Source organism: Orussus abietinus, unplaced genomic scaffold (assembly GCF_000612105.2).
Source record: "Orussus abietinus isolate OABI.00-Male unplaced genomic scaffold, Oabi_2.0 scaffold5, whole genome shotgun sequence".
NCBI classification, from domain to species: Eukaryota; Metazoa; Arthropoda; class Insecta; order Hymenoptera; family Orussidae; genus Orussus; species Orussus abietinus.
In genome coordinates, this window is record NW_019394929.1 from 2,527,452 (window position 1) to 2,551,091 (window position 23,640).

Here is a 23,640-nt window from a genome sequence, read left to right on the forward strand (position 1 = left end):
GAGTAAAAAGTGCTTGCGCGTTATCTCGATCAGAGAAATTGCACCACGAGATGTCCTCGTGATGTGTTTAATCCAATAATCCCCGACCTTCCCTTTTACCTCCAACCTCCAGGAGGATCATTCCACGCTTCCCCGATTCAAGAAATTGTCCTCATTCCGGAGTTCATTCTCCCGACCGTACGAATAATTTTTATTCCCCGGTGAAGTGTTATTTAAATAATTATCCGGAAAATCCTCGATCATCCCCTGCAAGCGCTGATAAGCGAAACGTGGCAGTCCCGAGAACGGTCCGTTTTCAATGCCAGGGGCGAATTCCCCCGGGGAACTTTTCAAAATAATTTCCCTCCACCACTCGACCTTAGCGTAGAAATTACGAGAAGCGCCACTCGCACGAGGGGGGTGGGAGAAAAAAAAAGAAACGGGGAAAGGTTGAATGAGGAGAGGGTCTGCAAGCTCGGCAAAACTCTGACAAGCCGGCAGCTCGGTTCGCTTTAACCGGAGCTTTCCCTGCTTTCGAACTTTCTCCGCTCCTTCGGGTGTACGATGGCGGCATTCCAAACTCTTTCCGGTCATATTTCATCGGAGCGACACTTCGCGATGCCACCGCATATCAGGAGAGACCTCCTGCCAATTAATCACGGATTTTTTCCCCGAAATATCCCGACAATGAGAGCTATCGCTAGGGCCCGCCCTCCCTCTCCGACATTATTCACCCTTCGCGAATAAATTGCGATCCGCTAATTTTTCCTCCACCCTCGATGGAATTTCGGCTTTCCAAATAAATCCAGAAATGTTCTCTAACGAGGAATCCACGTCCGCTGAAAATATCCCCCCTTGAAAGGGGTACGCGACGTTGCTCCCGTATTTTTGCGAAATAGGAGAAATTGGCGAATCGCTATCGGTTGGTTTCTCGTCAAATAATTACGCGAATTTCCCCTCGAATTATCCTCCCACAGGGGTCGCCCTCGGGCGGAGGCTGCCCCTGCTCAATATGGAAATAACGAAAACTGGAGTAAACATCATTTAAACCTGGAATATGCGCATTTTCCCCTGGAAATTAAATGCGAATGCAATTTCGCTCCTTAGGGCGTCGGCAACGCTCGGCGCGAGCCTTCGGGCTCTTTGGTATCGAGGAAACGAGAATAAAAGGGCAGTTTTTCCGAAGCTTTATCCGCGGAAAAAAGAAACTCGTTTCCCCCCATGAAAGGAGCCCTCTGAAAGCAGTTACTTACGATCCCGCCCCGACGTACGGGGATCCCGGAGGCCTCCTAATTAATTACAGTTTTTTGTGCCGATTTGGCAGCTCCATCTACCCACTCGGTCCTCGATCGATCATCCTCCAATAATTTACCGAGTCGTTCGCCCCACCTTACAAGTTCAAAAATATACGAGGCGGTAGGGGGGTAAAAAAAATTCAATCTAACTTTGCCCCAGACCGAGCCATTTCGCCTGTATTGCCTCGCACCGGAAATTAGCGGAATAAACATGTACGCTACCCGATGAACATGCGTTTCGCTTAAATAACGACGCGAATTGTTAAGCAAAACCAGCGACTTCCTGGATCTCTCGCATTTCGAATTCCGCAGCGTAACAAAATAATTTTAATGAAAAATTATGAATAATTCAGAGCGTCGAAAAATCGCGTTAAATAACTTTTTCCCTCCGCTAGGTGTGCCTCTAAAGCCGCCTTAATCTTGAAATCCTGGTAAATTCGAGGCTGAAAAGTTTCCCCTCGTGCCTCGGGGTAGGTTTCTTAAAATCCTCGCGCTATTGGCGCTCGTTAGATCTCTTTGATCCGGGATGAAAAGGAGGCGCCATTAAGGGAAGGTAATTTCGCCTGCTTGGTTTTTCTTTTTTTTTTTTTTTTCGGAAGCTCGGGTAAAAAGTGAGCCGAGATCCCACGCGCGACACCCTGGCCGTGGCCCAACAAAGTCGCCCCTAAACTTCTCCAATGTCGAGCCCCTGAATGTAACGCGAAACGTTAATCGGGCTAATGGCGAGGTGTTATCTTTCCCTTTGTGACCGGCTCCTTTTGGAAATTCGGAAAATACGCGAGAGGGAGCTTGCGGTTTTCCGCGCGCCCCAGTCCGGAACGAAGAAGGAAAATCGCGTCCGGTTTGCCGGGGCTACGCCCTCCCTCTAATTAACTCGGCTAGTTTTACGTCATGAGTTTGGCAGAAAGAAAGTAAGAAAAATCCTCCTGGTCGAGGTATGTCCGACGTCGCAAGAGAAACAAAAATTCGGTGGACGGGAAATCCTTGCCGGAGAAGTTTTCATCCGAAATAAGAGCGGACTCTTTTTGAGCCCACTGCCCGGAAGGGGATTCAAGAACTCCCGAAAAGCAAACGCGGTTTTCTCGAAGACACGGAAGCGAAGTCGTTATTTCCTCGGTCGTTAACGATCGCGAGACCGACTCTTCAGGGTGCATCAGGGCGTCACCCTGGGCGAGGTCTGCCTCTCATTCGGCTGTGGGAAAATTCCTGATACCAGACAAGCCGTCGCCACAGGTAGATGCATCGATGCATTCATCTTCGAACGCTGCTGAGAATAATGCGTTTGGGTGGTTGAGGTTTGGAGCTCCACGAGGGGAATATTTTTCGGCGCACCCACTCTCGCCACTTCGGGGTTTTCGGCAGAATCACTCGTTTCGACCCTGCAAAGTGTTTCTTCCATTTCGCGTTCCCCGCTTTTCCGGGCCCTCCTTGATCCGTGGAGAGCGAGGAAACTCGAAAATCCGCGAGAGCTGGCTTTTACTCGCGAATAAGATGCACTCGGATCGAGATATGCTTCCCGGTCGCGAGGAAGATGAAAGGCTGAGCAGGGAATTCAGGAACGACTTCCATTTCGATGTGCTTCCGTCAGTTTGCCTTCCCGATGCCTTTTTACGCCCCGTCCTTTTTCTTCCTTTTCTTAGCCTCTCTGCGTGAGAAATTTGAGACCGTCGCGACCGTCTCGGTTATGAGGCTGGAGCCTTCTCGGACCACTTTGAGATTTATAGGAACGCTCCGTTAATTTAGCCTGCAGAAATTAAGATATTTGAGATGCAGGACGATATCCTCGCCGCAGCTCGGATTTGCAAAGTAGGATTTGCGAACCGAAGGGGACGCGAATAATTTCTAAAGGCGAATCTCGCGTTTTCCTTTGCAGATCCTGCCACTACCAAAGATGCTAGAACTTGGAACTAATTATCCGGGAGAAGCCTACTCGAAACTTTAGACACCCGACGTCACTACCACTCGGGTAAGTACTTGCCAAGTTTATCCGTATCCGGTAAAATGCTAATTATCACCTGCCGAGAGTAAATACCTTAACTTCCGTTAATTACCACCAAGCGGTTCGTAAATTGCGATCGATCCGGATGCCTTACAACATTACGACGCTGTATGACGTGTCAGAATTTTTATTTTTATAAACAGAAATTTTTTTATAAATTCAGCAACGTTTGGTCTGACAACGACACGACCGAGAAGCTTCAAATAGAAATCGTTTCTCCGAATCCGCATCCGGTTGAACTTCCACTTGCCGTAAACATTCCACGATGTAAACCAAGGTCTAATTCGAGCTCGGCTCGTTTGGGTGGAGTTCTTTTCACGGATTCATCTTTAAAACGGTCCGATCGACGGATGTTGACATCCAGGCTCTGCAGACAGACATTTCGCTCGATCGCCTCCGGGCTCGGAATCCAAACCTTTAACGATTCTCCCCGGTATTAAGAAAGCAAACGACTCCTCCTCCCAGTAGATCGAGCAAAAGATTACTCTTCCGTAAACGAAGGTCCTTCGATCCCTCTCGACATTTTTCACCTCCGGAGAGTCGTAGGAAAAAATATTCCTCCCCGATTCTCCCGTTTCCCTCATTTCCCCGGCTCTTTGACAGGCTGCGTAACCCCGAGATCCGATATCTGCCTACGAAAACGCCTTCCGAAAAGCATAGGAATTCTAACACCAACCAAAAGGAGCGTCGACAACCTGGTTTTCGACAAACGACGATGCACTTCCCTCGCACCTCGTTAACGCCGTTGCAGGTCATTCCGAAGTTTCGCGCGAGGTCCTCTCGAGCTATCTAAAACGGGCCTTGGTGAAGTAGAAACTGAGAAGAAAAAAAAAAATCGACGCCGCGTGTCGTCGACGTTTACGTCCCAGAAATGGCATATTTTTCCGTGGATTTACGTCCCGCAAGGGATGAGAGCGTGTTCCTTCAGTAGTTCGTCGGGAACGATCGCGATGCAAGGCTCGAGGTGCTTTTACGAGGAGAATTACGAGAGCGGGCAGCGTCTTAAACGTAAAAGCTCAGTGACCAGTGCCAAGAAAGCTTTTCTCAGGATGCCGAATCCCCGTAGAAGCTCCCGACCGAATGTTCGCTGTCTTTGCCAGTTGTCTCACGTCCCTCGGACTTTCCTTTCTGAAAGAAGTTCGACGAGCAGTAAAAACCATTCTCGAAATTGGTGGCTGTAATTCCCGAGCGTGGCCGGCGTTCTCGGTCCTGGGTAACGGGCATTTGTACCTCTTTTATCGTACAAAGTTATGCAATAAATACCCGCAACGCGAAAAACTCGAAAAACTGTAGTTCAAAGGGTGCAAAGTTTCGAGGCCGCAATACGGAGCAGCGAAACAAGGGGATTTCTGAAGCACTTCGGGCAAAGACCTTGACATTCGAGCTAACATTGCAGTTCCTACATTGGAAACTTTTATTGCACAAAACTCAGGAGTAGCTCCATCTGAAAAATCAACTAGCGCCGCGGAGAAACAAATTTTGGCTCCTCCACCGACGCCCCGGTCGACCCTCGCGGGCCAAGGAACGCCATGTATCTCGGCGAACACTTGTGAACAAATTCCAAAGAAAGTTTCCAGAAACAGATCGCTTCGCTTGTTTGAAACGAAGCACCGCTCGGTGGGGTCCGACATCCCTCGCGAAGTTTTTCGCGCTCCGAAAATTCTGCCTCCGTGCGTCACGAGAAATGATAAATAGAGCTTCCACGCGCAATCCCCTGGTGGGCTCGGATCGTCCGGATGACTCGGTCTAACCCTCTCGGGGGGGCCGTCGAAAGAGGAAAAAAAGGTCCATGGTGGATCCGCCAACGGGGCGGAAGTGGACCGAGGGGTTTGCCGAATCTTGGATCGCGTTTTTGCGCTGCTCGAAAAAACCGAGAGCGACGGCTGCCGTAAATTTCCTGCGGGGGTTGCGGGTCTACTAGGGCTGAGACACGGCAGAGGGTGGAAAAGCGGCGCGGCACACATATTTTAGCATATCCGACGTGGTACAAGGCAAGCGAGCTTCCGAGCCCGCGGCTGGGAAAGAAAAAGGGTGGACAGGCTGGAACAGGGAGGAGTAAGTCCCTAAGAGGGACCGCTCACTGGTCCAAGATGGAGCGGGGGAGGGTAGGAAAATAAAGCTTAAAAGTGGCCACCCTCCGGGTCAATGGCGCGCGAAAAATATACCGGCGAATCGCCCCGGGACTCCGGGGATGCTGAATACACGGGATCTCTAACCTGCCGAGACTACGCGCAGTCTGGATGCCACTTAAATTAACGACCTCGTTTCTACCTCCATGTATTTATTTTATGCTAGAAGAATTTCCCGAGTCTCGAATCGCAGGAACCGATTTTCTTAGTAACGGACGTTTTCTCGATCGCAGGAACAAGATGTCGATGACCGGGAGCTTGATGGGCTACGAGAACAACAACGAGGTGAACCAGGCCAAGTGCAAGAAGCCTCTGAAGCCACTTCCGGTGGTCTCGAGTATCAGTGCCAGCGGTGTCACGACTACGAGCAAATCGAGGAGATCCCGGTCCACCCAGAAGAGGGAGTCTTGTACTCGCGGGCACGTAAATAGCCTCTGGTCGGTCTGGTACGGGATCCTCGCCGTGGCTCTTCAGGCTTACATCGCCACGAGATGCGCCAAAAGATTCATCGGTGAGTTCGAGCTCGCCGGCAAGTTCCGCCGGTCTGGCTAATTAATTGCTTCGGGGTTTGTTGGTCCAGGGAGAACCCTTCTCCGCGTTCGGAGCCGTCGATGGTTCCCTTATGTACACCAGAAAATTTAGTACGCAAGGGAAACCATGTATCCACTTAGTAGTTGAAAACACTTTTCGGGAAGAAACGCTTTTAGCCGGAATTCGGCACAACGGCGTTCGTTAAGCTCGTCTGGTGGGCGTTAAAGCAGGGGTATCAAGATCTCGACCGAGGCGCATTCAATTACGGGGCTGTTCATTTTCGTTCGGGATATATGAAGCCGGCGGGGGTTGAAAGGTTCTCCGAGGAAGGCGAGGGTTGGCCGAGTCCCTTACGGTCGCACCCTTCCATAATACGGGAAAGACTGGCGCGTTAACAACGTAACTTTCGTCACCGGAGTTAATGTAAAGTCCATCATTACCGGACCCCGTTATCGCGAGGGCGGTTTTATAGCGAGGGGTTGTCAACGGCCCTTCGTTTCTTTCCGTCTGGCGATTATCGCGAGCGGGGGTGTACTCGCGTTCGACGAGCGGTCTACCCGACTCTCGGCAAAATTGAAACCGACCACCCAGAGTCTCGTCCTCGCGCGAGGTCCACCCTAATTTTCGAGCTCAAGGGGAGGTCGTTAAAAATAAATTAGGGGGAAATCGGTTGCGCCCGGAGACGTACAATTTAGAGCACATAATCGTCTCCCGTCACTTGGCGCGTCAATTACGCGAAGATCGGGGTGAAAATCACCCTCCACGGTTTAACCCTGTAACGAGACACCTGACAATCGCGAGATAATGACCCAGGCGGCGTTACGCGACGATTACAGGTCTTATCGACAGGTGCGCCCTAATCCCAATTACGTGCCCACCTTTCGGCGCCGACCCTTTCCGTCCTTCCTTTTGGCCAGCTCGCGGATCGGATTACGCGAAATTCGTTACGCCACCCTTAAAATCCACCGGTAAATATTTCAGCCCCGCGGTTAGGGGTGCGCAATTATTTTCCCACGGACTCTACGGGACCGAAGTGCACGTACCTCGCGCAGTAATTATCGGCGCACGCCTGCTACATAAATAAAGTCCATTTGCATAAAACGGCGCGTGACATCGGCGGAACGCATTTAAAGCCTTCCCTTCCATTTGCAGCGTACCTCTCGTTGCCCTGGCCGGCGGATGCCCCGCCACCGAAAGTGGAGCTGCACGCCTGCCTGATTTTGACCGGAACCGGGATGCTCCTGCTTCCGGTTTTCCTGGCGGCCGCTGTCCTCAAGCTGGGCAACCTGGCGAACGACGGGATCAAGCTAGGAAGACATCTGAGCGCCTGCTCGAGAGACCCACCCTCGTCGTTGCTGACGAACAACCCCGACAGTGGTAAATTCCCGACAATTTTTCCCGACCTCGCGACTCCGTTTCTCTTCCATCTCGAGACCTCCGTAGGGCATTAAACGCTGCTCGATGAAAATGGACCGCACGCCAGCGAAGTATTCACGACTGTTTCAGGCCTGGCAAATAATTTATGGAGACACGGTGGACCCACGGCAGCGTTCGTACATCTTTGCACGGCCATGTGCTTTCTTCTGCCCTCGCTGCTCATGGAGGCACGGCTCATACACGCTGGATTTTTGCCAAAAGGTAGGTCGCTCTCTCCCGCCCCTTGAAACGAGCTTAGCCTCGGCCATTTGCGCCCAGGCAAATCGAGTCAATTCTCAGGGTACACCCTCCGACCCGACCGCGACCCTCGGGACGAGTTTCAATATGGATATCGTTTGCGCATTTCCGATGAACAGGAGTTTACGAGCATCGAACCTCGCACTCGTACATCACTCGGGGCAACGTTTACAGCAACGATTACAATCCGCTGTTGCGAACCGTTACCATAATCGCCGCAGCGACATTTTATCACGTCTGCAACGGCACCTGTTGGATTACGGTAGATAAAAAATTATTGTCATCGTAAATCGTTAGTGCTGTCCCGGTGAGTAAAAGTACAAGCACTCGGTACGAGGTGCTCTCGTCGAGGTCCTCGAAGACCGCGACTCGAGGGAACCAGCCCTCCTGTACCGGCGCGCCATTTTTGTTGCGGTTTCCATAATTGCGGCACTGGGAGAATTGTACCGCTTAATTGTCCTCCGTGTAGGAACGATTTCCCGGGGGTTGTTTTCCCGATATGTATATTTTTGCCCGGCGCGTGCGAGCTCTGGCGTGAAAATTGCGGTCATAGAAGTGCTCCCATCGCGGGCGAGAGTGGTTCCGTGGTCGCGCGGTGCAATCTCCGGAGAGGCGCCGTTCTTGCGGCGGGCTTTAATTTACAGATGAGCTCCGTAACGGAATGCATTACTCCCGGGTAAGTGGTGGATTCATCGGGACCGGCTAACACGGGAAGCGGGTTGAATCCCCGCGACTTGCCACCCTGCCCGTTCGCTCGTTATAAAATGTTACCCGGCTGGAAAATCTGACGGCGCCGAAGGGAGGGAGAGGGTTGGACGCGAGGGAAACCACTTCAGCCCTTTCGGAACCCCCGACTCCGCAAATAGGTGGAAACGAACCACAAGAGCGAATCTGGAGCGGGAGGGTGGGCGATCCCCGATAAGAATGCAAGATTAAAGCTCGACGCGTTCCCGGATGAAATTCCCCGCTCCGGTTTCGGCGAATCGACCGACGCATATCGATATACGTATCCTGGCACGCGAATCGCCCGAACGGTGTCCTCTGACGAACCCCTTCGAAGTCGACTATAAGAACTGGCAGTTCCGTCTCTTCGTGAACCTGAGAAGACACTTCCTCCCGAGATGCCGAAACTGGAGAAGAAAGTTGCGGCATTGCGGGGAAACTCCTTTCGGTCCCGCGGACTTCCGGCGGTACGATCCAATTGTCGGGAGGTGTCGATGGTTCTTTTCTTTCCGTGAAATCGATCGAGGTTTTCGGAGACGGAGATGGGTCGCAGAACGTGGGGCGCGATTTCGCGGAGTATGACGGCATCTCCCAGGAAAGGGCGGAGGACGGCGTGCAAGAATGCGCGGAAAAATGCGGGCGTAATTTTCCGCTCGCGGAATATCGTCAGCGGGTGGGCGACTTTTATGTCCGCGAGCGGCCCGTAATTCCGCAGGGCGGTTTTATAAGGGAGGGCACGGCGCGCCGCGACCCCGGAAGTCGATCGGGCCCCGTTCGATGCCCGGCATAATATAAAACCCCCCTTGGCGGGGGTGGGAGGGGGATTTAGAGCTTTACGAGGAGGAGCGTTTAAAACGCGGCTTTAAAGCCCGCCGCCTTAACGCGCCGTCCACTCCCGGCTGGGGGCAGGAGCCCCCGCGAGTTACGGACCGAGTAATGGCAGCGATGACGCCGAAAAAATGCGAGAAATTGCATTCCCCCGGGATCTCATACTCCTGGGACATACTTCCCACAGGTCCTGCTTCCACTGGAATTTTCTGCGAGCCAGGATCGAATTCGCGAGCCCTTCTGGATGCGCCAGGAATCTACTCGCGAAAGAGACCCTCGCCAAATATGTCTCGAGGTATCGCTAATTGCCCCTCGGCGTGACAATTACAATGATTACGAAGAATGGCCGTCGAATTAAACGGGAAGTGGGGTCGTCCGCGAGGGATGAGGTGCCAAGACAAGATTCTTACAGCAAAGGGCCTTGAGGGCGAGGAGGGTGGCGGCGGTGAGGGGATGATAAAGCTCGACTTAGGAGTTCGCAATAAAAAGCCCTCCCCGAGTTTGGCGCCCCGAAATAAGGAAGTGTCGCTTCTTCGGGGCCCTCGACTCCTTTCACGAGCCCCCGGGGGAAAGTGATTTTCCCGGAGATTCCGCGAACCGCCTCCGATAAAATAATCCCCGACAGGAGCCACGGGGGGCTCCCGAGTGTCCCGTCGCGTTTCCACGACCTTGTCGAGCAGGACCGAGCGATACCGATCCCCAAAGAAGTCGTTTATTTCGCCCCTGATGTCGGTGAGGAAGTTACTCCCTCGGTCCTGATAAAACTCCCTTCGAAGTCGCGTCCTTCTTCGGGATCGAAGGAACGAGAAAAAAGGGAGGCACCGCTAAGTCTTTAAAACGCGGCAAGGCTGCGAGATAACGGCGACTCTTGTGCCTTATAAATTACCTCGGGAGATAAATTACTTGGAGATCCATTCTAGGTAGCAGCGTCCATTTTGATGATTGCGAGATCTCGAGAGTAAACCCCGCTGCTCCCTCGACCCCCAAGAACGCAAATATCCCTTAATGTACTTGCTCCCTTTTTCTAACTAATTCCTGATTTTACATGGGACTCTTTAACGATTTCCCGTCGATTAGGCGTTATCATTCCATCACTCGCGCTCCGGGGCAGCATCCCTGGTACATGCCATAACGCGCACAAGTAATGTCCCAGTAATTACGATCGGTGTCAAGCTGCGCCCTGCGGATGATATTTAGAGACCCCAGACTCGTAATGCATTACACTTCAGCGCCCCTGCAGCGGTTGTAATCACGGAATCAATGACCCTATCGTCGGAGTTCCGCGCCAAACGCACATCGGGTATTATTTACGGGCAGACTTGTCAATTCGAGTTAAAAATTATCGTAAAATCCTTCTCGTGTATGGGAGCCCCTTAAACGGCACGAGGGACACAAAAGACGAACAGCCGCTTGGCCAAAACGAGCATTTCATCGGGAACCGCATATTACGATCGACGCACGCAGGGGAAAAGTTTTGGACGCGTCCGGGATGTCTTCGGGACAGGCGGGCGCGGAATCGGGAACGAAAGGAGGTTGCCGTCGAAAGGTGGGAGAGAATCGCCGGGGTATGTACACGCTTCGGCAATATCCCGAGAAATCGAAGCCCAATATCGCGGGGCCTCGCGTCTCCGCCACCTGACGCTGCTCGTTTCGCCTCCCATGATTCCTGCCACTGTATTTTCATGGCCCCGACGACTGTAAACGGCGGAAATTGTCCGGCGTTAGTTCGGCCCTGCCCGAGGAGGGGAAGAAATCCTGTAGGGAACCGATATATCCTGGGCGTTGATTCGCTACGGGGCGCGAGATCCAGGAAATTACTTTTTTTCCCTATCATTCCGCGCGACGTCAAATCTCGCCCGGGGAATAATTGGGAAATAGGTATACCGATAGCATTATCGCGGATCGTCGTGTCTACCCAAAGGGTCAGACCCGGCACCGGGGTTTAATTAAATCCCGGAACAGGGCTCCGCAGATGTACACCGGATTTCTCAGGTGATTTATGAGGTAACTTATTCCTACCTGCGACGTCGGCGTAAATTTATGGTAAATATAAATCGCGCCCAGGAATAACGGAGGAACGGCCCGGAAAGAGAGAGAGAAAGACGGGGAAATGAGGGAGAGAGACGAGGTGACCGCACGTCAAACGCAGAGGGCGGAGACGTTGCGAGGATATCGGGTCAGGAGGGGACGTATCTCTCCACGCGGAATTTAATCCCTTCCTTGCCGGAGGTATTTCACCGCGCCTCGGCCCAGGCTCGAAAAAGGCGGCTTTCGGCCGCAAGTAGGTCGCAAGCCTTATCCCGCCTTATCATTCGCCTCCTAGTCCTCGGAAAGCCCCTCCAAATCTGATTCACGGCGCAGGGGGTTCCATTACGGATATTGGCAATCCTTTCCGCCCGCGAGATCCTGCTCGCCCTATCCCCGGATCCATTAACTTCCCCGGATATTTAAGAAGCCTCGGAGAAAGGAATTAATAAAAAGAGGACGGAGAAGCAACGAACGTTCCCGTACGTGCACGTCGTCGGAGGCGAACACGCGTTTCGTGTCGCACGCGAGAATTTCATTTGGTAATCGGACAAACGAGAAAGTTTCGACGTTCCTTGAGATTGCCATCGAGGAAAAATAATCGCTGTCCGACTTAGAACAAATTTCCTGGACGATCTCAAGGGGCAAGGAACCCGGGGCACACGCTGCGCCACGTAAACGTCGGAAAGCTCTTCCAACGAGACGGACTCGCGCGAAATAATTAAGCTCATCGCCCCGGTGATCGGTCTTTTGGACTCCCTTGGGGCGGTTCGACGGACTCGTTAGCAAGGTCGGTGGGCTGGACGTTGAAAAGTGATCTCGGGCTCGGGGAAGCACAAAGTGGCAAAGTCCGGAGACACTCGACCCCGCGTGGCTGCGACTCGCATTAGCGTCTAGGCGGGTGGACGTCCCGAGAGGAGTCGAGGGCCTCGACGAATATATACGAGCTTTCGAGGGCGCGCCACCGTGAAGTTGGAATTCTCCCGGTGGACCGGCTTCTCGGCAGCTCCCACGGGAAACTGCTCGGTAAGGGACTCGACCGGTCGGCGCTTAAGACTTATGTGATCGAATTCCACGGGCCGATCGGGCGGAATCGACCTCGTTACTCGGAGCTTTATTGCACTTTCGTGCACTCCCGCGTCCACGTGTGCGAGGGAGTAATAAAATCTTCTCGTCACGATTCCTGCGTTCGACTTTCCGACTCTCGCGAATCGAGCTCGAGCCGAGTGCCCTGGAAAATTTTCAACGGCCTCTCTTATCGGGCCGTATCGAGCTGCATCCTATCGGCTGCACGCGAGCGGATGCGCCCGCGAGGGCACTCGAGCTCGCTCGTCGGGGAGGTCTCGCGAAAGTCGTGCCCGTTTCTGGAATCGATCCTCGGGGTCGACCGGGCGGAATAAACCTCGTCGATCCCTCGAGTATCGCGTACACGCGGAGAGGCGCACGGATCTGCCGGGCCGCGGAAATTGGGCCGCGGCCAAAGGGAGGCGACCGTACAATTAAGAGTTTCGTTAAGCACTCGAGCTTAACCGAGCGAGAGAAGGCACGAGGGAGGTGGTCGCCTTTTCGCGCGTCGTTGGACCGATATCGCAAAGCTCCCGGCTCTTCCGGCAACTCTCGCCGGATAAACGCGAGCTCTCGTTCTCGCGTAGATGAGGAAGTTCGCGACCGTGGCAATGAACCCGAGGAACCTCGTCGACTAATTGCGAGCCAACCGAGCGCGCCTCCTCGAGATCCGAGGAAATTTTAATGCTCCGCGAGCTTTTCCTTGCATCTCTTCCGCTGAATTTCTTTGGATCCTTATCCATTGAATTTTAGAGAAATACGTAACAAATATACGAGATCGAGACAATCGATACCCTCGATTTCCCTGGCCTCTATAGGGAGATCAAGCTCCCCAGGGATACGTCAAACCCTGGAATCACGGAATTACCCCCGGGGAACCCTCATTTCACGCGTCGCGCCTCCAATTAACGCTACATACGATTCCTGGATAAGATAAATCGCACTCGTCGGTGCAACACCTTGGTACTCGCTCGAGCGATTCGTGCTCGCACCTCGTGAATCACCCCGTGCAACCGTGCCGGGGAGATTGGGCCAGCGACGCCTTTACGACCGGCGAAAACCCATGAATGGGCAGGGCCGCGATAAAACGTTCTCTATTCACCGCACGCGAATTTTCGGGGCGACTCGCGAACGTCTCGCCGGGCGGAAGCGCGCGATTTGCGGGTCGCCGGGCGCGGTTTAATTCCCAGACCGCGCGGGGTCGCGACTTTTCTGAAATTGTAATTGCACGTAAATTGCGGGAGTTCCATTATGATAAATATTCCAGGTGGCACGCGACAGCTCTCGCGCCTCCTTCGGAAGATAATGGCCCTTTTTGCACGAGGCCCGAGAGAGGACAGGGGTGGAAAAATGAGGGGGAGGATTTATCAACTGCGGAGAAGTTTCCACCCCCGCGCTTCTTATTTCGACGAGTCGGTTTCCGCTGCACCCTCCGAGTCGTTTTTGCCGAAGAGTCCCTTGCAATTACTCGCGCATAAATCGCACCCCGGAATCCGAGGCCGGCGGTAAATTGCGATAGTTTGGAGCCACTCGAGTCGAGACTTTGGCCCAGGCCGGAAGTCCTGGAAACAGCCCGTGGAGCGCGAAGTGTCACAGGACGATTACAGGTTGTACAGGTGGATCGATAGAGCGTGGCTCCGGCCGCGTCGACGGCGAGCGGTCGATCGGAGGACGCGTCGTTGCAGAAAATAATGCACCCCGACCGCGGCACGGTCCCCGATGAATTTAGCGACGACCTCGTAGGCCACTGCTGGACCCGCGAGGCCGCGAGCCTCGTTAATTGCGCCCGTTACGCTCTGGGCTTTGAATAAAAGAAACCCCCGTGACGCGTCTCGTGCAGGACTCGTTAAGCATTTTTTACGCGCGTTTTCCGCCTCGCGCTGCGACTCCGCGCTGTGGATTTCACAATGGCGATATTAATCGTCCCGGAAACAGGCGCTTCCGAAAGAAAAAATTAAAAGAAAAATTTCACGGATCTCTGGCGGACGTTTGCCCACGAGTTTCGGTTTTCCTCGATTTTCGAGCAGCGTTAAAGTTAGATGGCAAACTCGGGGTGAACGTTTGCAGACGAATGCAATCGCGCGCGGTCCTTGTTACCCGAAGTTTGGTCGGTCAGTGGCGGTCCAGGATCGATCCGGGGAAAAGCCCCGATAGAAGGCCCCCCGAAACTCGATGGGCTTTGCAGCGCCCCGATTGCGGTTTGTGGCGGATTTTCATATCGGAGATGAGACCCAGTTAGAAGGTGAAGTCCGCCGAAAGCCCCGAAGAGGTTTCGACTGAGAGCCCCTGAAGTCGAGGGCAGATCGCGAAGTGCCCGGGGAGCGACACGAAATTGCTCTCACCCATGCGAGTACTCGAAAAACGGGGGCAAGTATTGCTCCAAGCGGCCATGCCTAAGTACCGCCGACATTATACGGTTGCATTTTCGAGTGTTTAAATAAAACTCCCCGACTCGAATTCAGCCGGCCCCTGGACGGCTTCGACGACCCTCGAACGATAGGATTTCGAACACGAATTCGCAAAATTTATGCGGAATTCGCGAAGCAACCGCGAGGGCTTCCCAAAGATGGTCTTGTCTCGTTCGACTTCGATTCCGGATTGATGTGGCGGGTTCGAGATTGAGGTTTTTCAAAACCAGGTCAGAGGTCGACGAAGCCAACTCGAATGCTGCTGGAAAATTCTGCAACGACGCGAAATTCGATACGATACGTTCGAAGTGCGTCAATTGCCAGAACTGACCTCTGCAATTTCGGCACACATTTATCGGGGCAACCGGATATCCAAACGAACTCGGGGATTACGTTCGTGCGAGTCGCGATGGATCCGGCGGATACCCTGCTACTTCCGGATACATTCCGGAGAGCAAAGGGAATTAACGATCTCCCAGGCCCGGTTTTATTTACGACATTCGCAATAAAGCCCGCGGCACGTCAAAGCGCTTTCTCGCGACCTCCCTCCCCGGTTTCTATATTCCTTTGAGATTTTCGCTCGAAGAAAAAAACGAAGAGCCCGACGATTTAGACCGTGCCCCTCGCAGGACTTTATTACTTTTCTCCGACGTCTCGAATATCCTCTTACGTGCATTACCTGCATTCCGGATTAACTACCGGTTTCCAGGAGAACCGCCATTTCCTCCGCACCAGGAAAAAGAGCATAGGTATCCAACCGAGTTCCTGTAATGCGTATTTATTTAAAAAAAAAAAAAAATCCGTTTAATTCTCCCGGGGACTCGTGCTCCTCTCTGCCTCCCATGGCGCGATGGGCAGCCCGTTTTTTACCGGGGAAAATTCAAAAAGTTTCGAGACACGCGAAACGTTCATCTATATTTATGATGAGGGCTGAGGGGCGCTTAAATATTTACGAGCCCCGGAAAAAATATCGCGCCAGCCAGGACGAGTCGTTCCTGCCCCGAGGCGGGTCCATCGAATGGGGTTCGTCCCCGGGATCTCACCGGCAGTCGGTCCTTTTCTTTCTCCCCATTTCCTCGCGATTGATGAAAAATTTCGGGGAATAACTCGAGAGCGGAGGAAATCCGGCTCGGAGGTGCCCCTGAGCTCGAATCGTCCCAATGGAATTCCAATCCGAATCGGCCTTCTCGGCTCCCCTCGAGGGTGGAGAGGAGCACCGATTCCTCGGAAGCTTCGATCGCGTTTCCGCCTCATTAAGCAGGGTTTCGCCTCGTTAACGTTTGCAGGTCGGACAAAGAGGAATTAAATATTAAGCGCGAGTCTGAGTGCCGGCAGAAGAGCTCCAAGGAGCGTGGAGGACGGTATCCTTATAAATGGAATGCATTTCCCTCCGAAGGACCTCGGCGAGACTTCTCGAAGGGGATAGACATTCGGCGGATTCCAATTAACCTGCTCCTTCCTTGGTTAATTATCCTATTCCTAGGCGGATGCTAATCACGATGAAAGGAACCTGTCCCGAGATCGTCTCGCAATGTTAAATGCTCCGCAAGTTCCCAAGAACCTCGTATGCAACTTCCCGAATTTGGGCAAGCCTCGGCGTTAGCCCCGCGTCAAAGCTTCGCATCTCCTCGTGATAAGGGTGGTTTAGAGCCAGCGATCGCGTTTGCCGACGAGATTCCGGAGCTTTGCCGAAGTCATCAGGGGATGAACCCTGAAAAGGGGCCCGCCAGCCAGAAGGGACAAGATGGACGGAGGCTCCGAGGCGGCCTTTCCAATTAACATCGAATTCCGCCCGACGTGGGCCCGCGAGCTTAATAAATGTTTCGTCCCGAGGTCGAGGAGCCGGAAAATTGAATCGGCCACGTCCAGGGAGGGAAAAGTAAGGCCGAGGGGTGCGGCTGCACTTTTTCCAGCCCGAGGGAACTTTCGCCCGGCATAAACGCAGAAGTCGGAGGAACGACCGAGAGGGCGAGGCGCGGCCCCGGGAGGGAGAGAGACTTATCGGGCGCAAGGATAACTACAAGAGTTTCCACTTTCCCAGGAGGAGAAAGAGACGAGGAAACAATCGAGGCGGCTTATAAACCGCGGCGTTTTGTTATTACGGCGAGATGAAAAGCCGCGGGATGTCCGCAATCGTCGAAACGTTTCCGCCCTCGTCGGCTGGCCGGGGCGTCGGCCGGAGGGACGACTCCTTAAAGAAGTGCCGAGCAAAGGACCTCCCCGGAAAGTACGCTCGAAGAAATTTAATCTCGTCGTTTAATATAATTATTATATTCCGAGATCCCGAGAAATTTCACGTGGATTCTAAAGGAAAATTTTTCATCGAGCTCACCTCGTCTCGCGAATTTATCGCTCCTGTCGTAATCCTCGGGGTCGCAAGGACCTCGAGGCGATCGGCTACGTAAAACGCGGCCGTTTCCTCCGGCTCTAAAATCGATCGGCCTTGAACTTGTGAACTTCGCAAAGTTCAATGTCGAGGACGCGTGTCGGCGTTTTTGTGTCCTGGCCAAATTAGAGCGGCATTTCGGCATCGATCCTGGGGGGTGTCTTAGCGCGGCGTGGCCACTCGCGCCGGACATGGACGCGGGAAGAGCGAGACGGGGCACCCACTGGAAAAGGGCAAGGAGAGAGAGAGGGGGGCAGATAAAGCTCCTGGGAATATAGCACGGTAAGTTCGTCCTGGCTTCGTCCTAGCTCGCGTATTGATCGGCCAGGTGTATGCATGCGGCCCGCTACAGGTTTGCTCCCTCGGAGAATCCTCCCACTTCGAGCCTAATTTTACACCGGGCGGAAATCGCTCCTTCCTGGATCCTGCGACGTAATTTCAATGCGGAGTATCGATTCGAGAAAGAGAGACGTTAATTAACGCGAGATCACGTCGTCGGATCCCGCGGAAGGATCGGCGGGGGTGCAGGCATGTCCCGGAAAAGCGAGAAAATTGAATTTTTCAAACCGCTCGGCACCGTCGCCTCGTATAATTCTGGTCGTTTCCGCCGATGAACGGCCGCGCGGCCGAGCGGGCGGCAGATATCCTTCGGTGTATATCCTTTGGTTTAGATCGTCCTGGAAAATCCAATTTCCTCCGCGGCCGTAGCGCGCCTAGGCCGGCCTTCGCGTTACGGCCGCATAAGTTCCCGCTAAACGGAATTTTCCTCGGATCGGGGGAAATTCAAACGAGACGAGCGCCGAATAAAATTCCGCGCGGCGGAACGGAGCTTCCTGAAATAACGAGAGTCGTGCCCGAAACGTCGGCGTCCTCGTTTGGCCGCAGTTTGCGGCTCCCTCGTCGTCGCGGAAAACGCTGCCGCCAGACGACGCTCGTGCAGGAAGCTCATTGTCGATTTACCGGCCACAAAAGGGACTGCGACTCCCCCGATCGGTCGCAGCCAATATTCGCCAACTCGAGAACCTGCCTGTCGCGTTCGCCGCGCGGAGATGAGTTCGACTTAAACGAATCTCCAATGTAAATCAATGGCTGTGTCTCGACAAAGGCTAATCGTAAGTTTGCCGAACTAGGCGACGTCGACGCCGCGTTAGAGGAACGGCGTCGAGGAACTCCGGGAAACGGGCGAGTGCCCAACTTAGTAGACAACGATAGATCGGAAGAGAAATGCCCAGAAAAGTGGCAGTCTAGGTGGATCTTGTCAGCTTTTTCGAGAGATCCACGAGGAAGCCTTCCACCGAGTCTCTTTGCCGGAAGAGCCGCCCTCGGCGGCGGGGGGGAGGGAATAAAAATTTCAATAAGAGGATCCCGCGGGAAAAGGTATCCGCGCCGACGAGGAGAGGGAATTTATGGGAGATTGGCGAACCGCGGCCAGGGATTCCATTTCGGAATTATTCCCGCCGGTTTTTTCGGAGGTGGCGAGATATCGATCGCGATCGGTCCGATTAATCGGGTAGCCGACGCGGAGGCCGTTAACGCGACATCGGGGATTGGAGAGAGATCCAGCTAAGGTAATCCGGCTCGGAGGGGGTGGTTTTTTATTTCCGCCTCCCGCGAGACCGCTCGCCGGGATTAAACCTGCGGAGAATCCGCGTTAATCCGTCGCGATGTGAATTGCGCTGTTTCCCGCGGATAAAAGTGTCCCTCGGGGGTCGGGCCGCCGCGGCAATTATCCCGGAATTAACTCGAGAGGCATATTTTCGATTTTTCCGGGACAAGCGAAACGGACATGCCTCGTTCGCTAAGAGAGACCGTTGCCCTCGCGTCGAGGTGGCCGTCTCATCGGCCCTTAGTAATTTCCGGGTCTCGATAAAACTCAAGGTACGGCTTTCTCCACAAAAGGGCACTTTCTGATATCGGATAATGATGGAACGGGGGTTAATGCGACCGCCATTAACCGGCACACACGCACCGTGGCTGTAATCAAATCATTAAAGGTTAGTCGTAAAGCGAATCGGCCGATCGGGCGGACTCGCCTCTCGGGACTTCAGAGCCGAGACGACGGCGAGCGGGAAAGCGTGCTCGCATAATCACTTCGACGGAACGATCCTTCAAGGAATCTAGAGAGAATACCCGGCTCGAGGGAAGAGCGGCCCGAATCGTAAAGGCGTCGAAAACTGCCGGCAGGGAGGAGAAAGAGTATTCCGCGTCGCGATATTCCGCGTCTCTCGAGTGGAGTCGTGCGCGTCTTCGCCATGAAATTCCCTTCTTTAGCGTCCTCGGAGAGCCGAGAAAGGGCGAAGGGAAAGGAACGCGAAAGCTTTCCTCGAGGCTTAAACGCCGCGGCCCCTTTTTCGCGGATTCCGAATCTCGGAAGGGGATCTCGGGGCCCTTTGCCCCTTGCCCGAAGCGAATCGCCCCTGGAAGGCGTTCGACATTTTCTACGGTTCCTGCTCTTCCCCGCGTGTTGTTCTTATCAAGAGCCGACGTTTAATCCTTGGCTCGAACCGAACGAAACCCGAGAGCGAGGTGGATCATCGATTCCCCTATCTCCGGGGCACGCATATCGCGTACTATCGTGGATGGTCGAAGTGCACCCTTACGCGAGATAATGCTCTGCCACTTCCGTTATAGCGATTCGCACTAACGCGTCATTAAGTTGCCGGCATGCATGGCAATTCGATTCACTTACGAGACTATATACCACTCCCGTTGTTCGCCGGCGTAATTGCGACTGCCTCGGATTTTACGAGGAGTTCCACGAAAATGGCCGGGGACAAGTTTACGAGCTTCATCGGCGATAGGGCGGATTGAATGAACGGGCCGATAGCAGCGGACGGTGGCTCTGTCTTTATGCAACGATTGCCCTGAGCTTCGTAAAAAGAAATGGAGATATTAAGTCGGGCACCGTAAAACCGCTTTCATCGCGGGCGTTGGATGTAAATCCGACGAAGCATCCTCTTCCAACCGGAGCCGATTGATCGCGAAAATATTTCCGAAGACGAAGTCGAAAGTTATCGGGAATATCGGCTCGAGCCTGCGGGGGTCCCTGGAACGAATATTCACCCCGGCCTCACCGGGGAATCGAAAAGTGGACCGTGTTTTCCGAAGCGGGCGAAGAACCGATATGCTTGCGGATATGTAGGGCGAGGGCAAATATTTAAGGGTAGAAGGGTGAAAGGAGGGGCAGGCGGGGGGTGAAACAGAGGGATGCTTCGGCAAACAAGCGTTGCTCCCGGATTTTCGCCGCCCTGTCCCACGAGGCCGTCCTTTATATCGTATAAAAGATCCTCGAGGCATTTGCCATTCAGCGAATCATCGCCCCCCTTTCCCGATCTTCCACTTCGTGGAGTTTCACGCCCGCCCGGAGTCTCGCGAAGCGTCAACGAGATCGTCGGAGGTTTCCTCGAAAACCGAAGTTATTAAAGTCGTACCTCACCGGTTTATGTTTCAGAGGCAATATGGCGCACCGACCTGGACTGGGTGGTGATACACCGCGATCGTCTGGTGGTGCTCGGTTTTATGAACCCCCCGGGCAACCTGAGCACCATTTCCGGGTTCATAACTCCCCAGCCGTTCGTGACGTCGACCCCGTACCCCGTCGACGAAAGCGTCGAGGACGAGGTCGGCAGCATCCTGGGCTCGACATCGGGCCCGGGGAGCACCACCTACGGACTCGTCACGGAAAGAGCGAACAAGACCGACAGAACCGAGGGAACCGTGCTCGCCACCCCCACCAAACTCTCCGCCGTGTTAAGACCCTTTGCCGGATCCGCCATTTTGTCGCCAGCTAAACCGCCGACCTCCTCCACCGTCGGCTCCACCAGCTCGACCACGAGAAGCACAAAAAGGGCGGCCACCACCCCGCCAACCCCCACGGTGGGTACGAGGAATTATTCCAAGCTCACCACTACCCCGAAGCGTCCCACCGTGAAGACCCTGACCAAGAACGGCGCGGCCAAGGCCAAGGCCAAGCCGAAGAGTCCTCCGAAGACCAACGCCACGAGGTCCTCGCTCTCGGCTGGGAACATGACCGCGCAGAGCCTTCCACTGACCATGACCAGCCTTTCGGACTTGGACCACCCGGAAAACCTGAACCTCGAACTCCAGCCCGGTGAGGATGATAGCGCGCTTTTCTTTCTCCTTAAGAAATCATTGGAGGGAAGCGAAGAGCGAGCGTGGAGACGTTATCGTGCAATCTTTTCAGCGGAGGAATCCTACGGGCCGATTACTCTGGAGTACCTGAACTACGCCATGGCGCTGGGTGTCTACTCCGTGAGGTACCCCGCGGTCTTCTGGTCGTGTAACAAGGCTCTGGGGACCATCTTCAGCCTCCAGCTGGTCGCAAATTCTGCTCAGAGTCTGTTGGCTTATGCCGGGATGTCGGTCCTGTACAAGGTGAGTGTCCTCGCATCGATGCGGTACTCTCTGCAATTGAATGGGAGACATTCAAGATTCCCTTCGTTTGCTGCTTTCAGGTGCAGGTCGTCGGACCCCTCAAGGTCCTCCCTTTGCTGCGGCACCGCACCGTTTCCACCGCCAGCACGATCTCGACGTTCTTTGGAGACTCCTATTTTTTGCTGAACCCTCACGTAACTCTGGCCCTCTTCGCCCTATCCTCCCTTTTGGTGCTCTGCTCGAGCATGGTGATGTACCTCTACGCCCATGGCAGGTAAATATCCCTAACGAGTTCCAGGACGTTTCTTCGAGATCCCGTAATCTTCGGTCCCAATATCCAATCGTCTCCCTGCAATTAAGGGGGAAACGTTTCGCCTCCCTTCCGAGGCGCAAACACCTCTCGCTCGTCCGTTTGACTTGCGAATATGTAAGTTCGTTCGAGTGGAAGTTCTAGGTCCCCCGACCAAACTCTTCGAAGCGTGGGGACGTCCGAACGCTTCGCGACGACTTCGCAACACAAACACGGTCCCTCAAAGGGATCACCCGAAGTAACCCAAAGTGCACCTAGTCCGATGCCATGCTTCCCTCCTCGTTCCGTCTTAGCCCCGTCCTCTAAACTCATTCATACCCGAAATGGCGCGACGATGCGCATAAATCCTCTCAAGTTATGGAATTAATAAATTCCACGATAAATTTCCAAGCGTAACATCCTTTAATGATTTTCCGCAGGTTCATGGCGTTTCTGAACCAGGAACGCGAACGCCGCGTGATTCTTCCCAAGGAGGGACGTGGTGGTTCCGGATGGGGCTACTTCACCCACTGCACGGCCCTCTGCGTCTTCTTGGCAATCGCGATATGCAGTGCTCCTCTGCTGTACGACTACACGGTGGTCTACAGAGGCAGCTTGGACGGTGCGATTCTGGCGTGCATAGTCGGCACGGTTCTCCATCTGTTCCTCTGGCTGGTGCTCTGGGTCTTCCTGACCATCAAGCAGAAATGGATCTTCAAGCTGAGAGTCACCATCGGACGGGCTGCGGTGAGGTCTGCCAGATCCGTCAAGCTGGTCACCGACGTGGACCTTCTGTCGGCCAGAGACGACGACGAGGGCACCAACGCCCCACTCCTGGTGGTCGGCAATGGCAGGACGTACACCATCGCCGACACCTCGCCCAAGAAGGCCATCATGAGCGTCATTCAAAAGGCAGCCATGGAACGCAAAGCTCGATCGCAAGGTAGTTTCCTCGGCACGAAATACTTGTCCCGTGGCATTGGTCGTTCCTTCAAACTCGCACGGCTCTTTCTCCTTCAGGTGGCAACGTGGACGCGGTCGACGGCGACTCCACCGCCGATGGAGACGAGCAGATCTACTGGCTGCGACCAAAGTTGAGACCATCGCCGGCGCAATCACCAGGCGAAAGCTCGGCCGTGCCGAGTGGCGATAAGGGCTGGCTAAACAAGAAGCTCAAGCCCAAAGTCACCTTTAACGACCTGCCTAGTACGTCAGGCTCGCGGTAACTACCCTCCTCCTCCCTCTTGGTGTCTTTGTGGCTATCCGTCTGCCTGTGTCTGTCGTTCTCCCCGCTTCTCCGCGTTTCCCGACGTTTCGCCTTAATTCCGAATCGAGCTTCTGCTCGCCTCCTCGTGGCACCTTTGATCGTTAAAGCATGGACCGCTACCCCCCCGGTCGTCCTTTTAAATAGCGTGAGATGTACATACCCTGCATAAAGTCCTGTAATAATTTGAGCGCGAACCGATGAGATAAAAAGTGAAGCGCATACGTAAAAGGCGTGTAGTAGACCCAAGCCCCACGTTTGCACGCGAAGTGCATAATGAATTTATTAATATGCATTTGTAGCTCGGGGTGAATACGAGTCTATCAAGGAAATCTTTCGTCCTCGAGGCGTCCCGTTGCTTGTCGCGCCCCGAGCCATCTTGGCATAATTTCGTCCTGCTCGTTCTACCCCAAAGAGAATCTAGAAGGAAATCTGCTTTGAGGCGACTCGATCAACGCTCCGTCAAGGTGGAATAAATTATTAACGTTCGCTCGAGCGTCTAGGTCGAGTCGTGAGCCGTTAAACTCCAGACCGAGGAAGTTAAGCCACAGAAGTCAATTACGAATATATCGACGCCCCTGCCTTGCATGTATACCTGTAGAATCTCTCCTGTAGAGACAGATCCCCGTTTGATCAGACGCGTAATCGAC

General features: G+C 53.8%; 1 protein-coding gene across 4 annotated transcripts in view; it reads left to right on the forward strand.

The window, feature by feature from the left end:
* LOC105701191 (protein tincar) overlaps positions 1 to 23,640 on the forward strand; it is an 89,915-nt gene that overhangs the window by 59,049 nt on the left and 7,226 nt on the right. For all 4 annotated transcript variants that reach the window (XM_012427715.1, XM_012427714.1, XM_012427717.1 and 1 more), the window contains 9 exons: positions 3,148 to 3,240; positions 5,636 to 5,913; positions 7,086 to 7,310; positions 7,440 to 7,571; positions 20,494 to 21,153; positions 21,247 to 21,437; positions 21,518 to 21,711; positions 22,167 to 22,669; positions 22,747 to 22,948. In XM_012427715.1, the coding sequence (XP_012283138.1) occupies positions 5,643 to 5,913; positions 7,086 to 7,310; positions 7,440 to 7,571; positions 20,494 to 21,153; positions 21,247 to 21,437; positions 21,518 to 21,711; positions 22,167 to 22,669; positions 22,747 to 22,948 (2,378 nt within the window). In that variant the 5' untranslated portion in view covers positions 3,148 to 3,240; positions 5,636 to 5,642. The remainder of the gene's footprint in view (positions 1 to 3,147; positions 3,241 to 5,635; positions 5,914 to 7,085; positions 7,311 to 7,439; positions 7,572 to 20,493; positions 21,154 to 21,246; positions 21,438 to 21,517; positions 21,712 to 22,166; positions 22,670 to 22,746; positions 22,949 to 23,640) is intronic.